At 45.6% G+C, this 3,754-nt stretch overlaps 1 protein-coding gene across 1 annotated transcript in view; it reads right to left on the bottom strand.

Annotated features, from left to right (window-relative positions):
• Positions 1-1,946: 1,946 nt before the first annotated feature.
• Positions 1,947-3,754, bottom strand: part of NDUFA8 (NADH:ubiquinone oxidoreductase subunit A8) — a 2,630-nt gene continuing 822 nt past the window's right edge. Inside the window, exons 3-4 of the mRNA XM_014942840.1 lie at positions 2,630-2,795; positions 1,947-2,194 (exon numbers count right to left, since the gene is read on the bottom strand). Coding sequence (XP_014798326.1) covers positions 2,057-2,194; positions 2,630-2,795 — 304 coding nt within the window. The 3' untranslated portion in view covers positions 1,947-2,056. The remainder of the gene's footprint in view (positions 2,195-2,629; positions 2,796-3,754) is intronic.

Below are 3,754 nucleotides of genomic sequence, written 5' to 3' on the forward strand. Positions count from 1 at the left end.
GCAAAACATAGTAAGTAATATCTAAAAAGTCTTTCTGCGAGGTTGCCTCACTATTGGAGTGGGTCAGCAACAAAAGATCAGATGTGACACGTGTTAACATCCCAGAACAATTTATCCTCTGCTTGGCCAAACCTCATTTCACTCAACTCAGCTGAATGCAATTAGACCTCAAGCTTGTCCTAATTTCAGTCCCTGCAGAAAGGGGGTTATCTTTCCTCAGCGATACGTGGCTGCTCTGCAACGCTGGCAGTGATCAGGAAGGAGAAACTGCAGAGGTGCACGTAGAGGAGGAGCTGCTAAGACAGTACAACACACACATTAAGATGGAAACACGTATGCCACAGCACCTGCTTTGAGTTCCAGCCAACACAGCCCAGCACAGAGTAGCACCAACACACGAGCCACAGGGCGTGAGCTATTTTTAGATAAATGTTATACAATTTTCCCCCTAGCTCCATGGATCAGAAACACATGCTGCAGCTACAGGCCCCTTACAGCTTAACGCTGCCCCAAACGAGGAGATGGTAAACCTTCAGCTCCTAGTAATGGCCGGGCTGCTTGTGCGAGCCGATGCAGGCAGGGCACAGGAACAACCACAGAACCACAGGTGAAAGGCAAAGGACAAATTTAATCTCCATACCTCATGGATCAGGGAATCTCCAGAAGAGCACCCGGGCAGAGGCACACAAGCACCACAGAGCTGGGGAGTCCTTGTTAGGAAGGGAGGAAGAGAGGGAACTCACACTTGCTGTCCTGGCCTGTTGTTTCACAGATTGAGGCAGGGATCCCATTGAGGCACAGACCTGCTGTGCTTTGATCTTCCTCAACTGCAGCACAGGCATCTCAGGCACATCTCGTTCACTAAGGTGTCCCTGAGCCCACCCCAGACCCACGTTACCCAAGTGCAGGTGTTCTACTTGCTAAGCACGTAAGACTAAACAACAATTAGTGTGATATAGGTGTTTTCCAGCACCTCACACTCAAGTCACTTGCGTTGACAGTTCCCCCTCACCAATCTTGTGTCACTTTCCCACACTGCTCAAGGAGCAAAGCACAGCTCATGTCCTTGCTACGGCTCAGGCTACACCATCTGGCCTGGAGAAAGCTAAACTGCAGATGGCTCCATGAAAAAAATAACTAATTTCATTTTTTTTCTGACCTTTGTAGTAAGTTGCTATTGGGTGGAAGTGGAGGAAAGACTAGATCCATTTCCTACAAAATATATGACTTTTAGATACTGTAGAAAAAATAAATTAAAGCAAGCTGATTTACTCACCTATCCAAAAGGCTATCACAGGGAAACAATGGGAAGGATCTGCCCCAAACCCCTCGAGTCAGGGCCTCGAGACAGAAGACAAGCCACCTTCTTGCTCTGCTTAATGGGACAGGAGATCATTTTTCCTTAAAGGTGTTGCAAATTTAGTGTAGTTTTTCTGAAGTAGCTTGTGTTCCCCCAGTAAAAATGAATAAGAAAAAAGAAGCCACTAACATAGCTGCGTGAGGAATGAGCAGCTGGTAAGGAGAACACGGATCTTTATGTCCTCATACCTGGCAAATGCCACACACTCAGACTAAATCCTTGCTCCCAGACGTATTTGAGGTTAAATCTACACAGGAATCCCTTGGGAAAAACTGCACAATTATCAGTTGCAAGACCATTCTAACAGCTTGTTTGTTCTCCAGGCTTCCTTGACCCAAGTGACAGTGCTCTCAACCAGTAAGACAAGTCTCATGGCAGTTTTTGATTGTTTGAAGGGGTAGTCAAAGACTCTGGCTACATTTACAGACATCTCAGACACACCTGGCAGCCACTATCAAGCAACTGACATCACTTGTGTTAAGACAGTTCTAAGGGCTACACGATTGCAGAGAGCACTGTGTGAAACAGGGAAATACATTCAGTTGCTGTGATGTGTGAGTATGTTTAAAGAATCCACTAAGCCATGTAATGGTTTGGGGTTCTTTAATCATTAAAGTTATACCCAGTGCATACCACACAATTTACATTTGTAAGCAATCCATCTTTGCACTTCAGTTACAGCACAGTCTGCCCACTTTACCAGGACCAGAAAAAGAGCCTACTGCCAAATGGAGAGGGCTTCAGCTCTCCTTCGATGGGTGGATTTGGCTCTGGTCTAGGTCTAGAGTGATAGGCATTCTCAGGCAAAGGACGGTCTGTCTTCACTTTCGTGACCTGGAAGAAAAAAGAAATTCTAAGACTTCCCACAGCATTTAATAGAAAAGGTAGAGTTGGTCAAACTCAAAGAAAGATCTACCAAGACACAATGCTGATCTGATGAGAGCTTCTATTTTCTAAAAAAAGGGAGGGGCACATTTCACTCATAACTACAAATTGGTTCTATATGTTGTGTAAGCTTCACTCCTAAAGGAAAGGTCTATTTGCTCAAGAAGAGCAAAAAAGAGTAAGTGGCATTGTTTAAGTGTAGATCTTCTAGGAAAGCAACTCTGGAGAACACTAGAGTCCTGACTTCTAGTAAAGTCCACAAGCTTCCAGTGTTGAGTTCATGAATCACCTTCTGGGAGAAGGGTTTGAGACTCGGTCTGGACACAATGTCCATAAGAAGGGAGAGAAGAATCTGGCTATCCCGTCAAAAAGGTGTAAAGTTACCTTAGAGAGCTGTCCCAGGTCCGGTCTCACCCAACCCAACTTCTCCAGCACACAGTTATCAAACGCTGCCTGCTGCTTTCGGCATCGACGGAGCTCCTGCAAGTTGGTGTAGTCAATGCACGTCCAGTACTCAGTAAAGGGCTCTGCACAGTGCGTCTTAATCTTCCTGTAAGAAAGACAGCACAGGAAAAGAATCATTAGCAAGTGCCATAAATGTAATGGTTTTCTCTCTCACTCATTCAGACCTCAACTTTTGTAGCTTTAAGTTCTCAGAAACATTTAAAGTCTTCAGAGAAGTCAGTATCTGCAGCACCATTAAACAGAACTTCATACCAACACCAGTAAAATCTGCATCCCTGTAGCTATAAGTAGGGATAGCAATCACTTAACTAATATGTGGAAGGCATTCTTGCTAGATAGATACACATAGCTCCTCCATAAGGGACCCCTGTTTTGCCAAGTAACTTAGTGTACATTATACAATGCTCTAATGTTTCCAAATTAATTTGGTGTCTCAAGCTCAAGAGGACATGCTTAGGACAGAGGTTTCCAGTTTGTAGCTGCTATACTCTAAGTGGACTTGCTTTGAGCTAATTAAACTAGGCCTTTTGCTAGCAACTTTGCTAGCAACTTCAGAACATGACACTGGCATGTGCCTTGATCTACATTTTTGGTCACAAGAGAGGAATTGTGTGTCCACCTGAGCTTTCACAGTGGTGAGAGACAACACAAAGCAGAGGTTGGTTTGCTGGATTTCATAATACAGATGCAAGATGCAGAAGCAGCAAGCCTTCCACTATCCCCCCCCTCCCCCAAATTCCTTTGCTCAATTAACAAAAACCTGAGCCACCTACTCTGGAGCAGGGGCCACAGTTTCACATGAATGGATAAACTGAAGCATAAATAAAGAAAACAAGGGCACAGCCTCTGTTTTCAAGAGTTAAAGTTCAGGAAGCAACAACAAAGCCGCTGAAGGTCGTAGTGGCAGCAACACTTTTAATTACACCCGGTGACCGCCAGCACTCGAACAGCGAAGCTCAGCAAGGCCACCCCACCCCGGGAGACCCCGAAACACCTTCACCTTCAGGGCAGGCCTCGGCGGGGCGGCCGCGGGGGGGGGGGGCC

This window comes from Calidris pugnax, unplaced genomic scaffold (genome assembly GCF_001431845.1).
Source record: "Calidris pugnax isolate Ruff unplaced genomic scaffold, ASM143184v1 scaffold102, whole genome shotgun sequence".
In the NCBI taxonomy this organism is placed as follows: domain Eukaryota; kingdom Metazoa; phylum Chordata; class Aves; order Charadriiformes; family Scolopacidae; genus Calidris; species Calidris pugnax.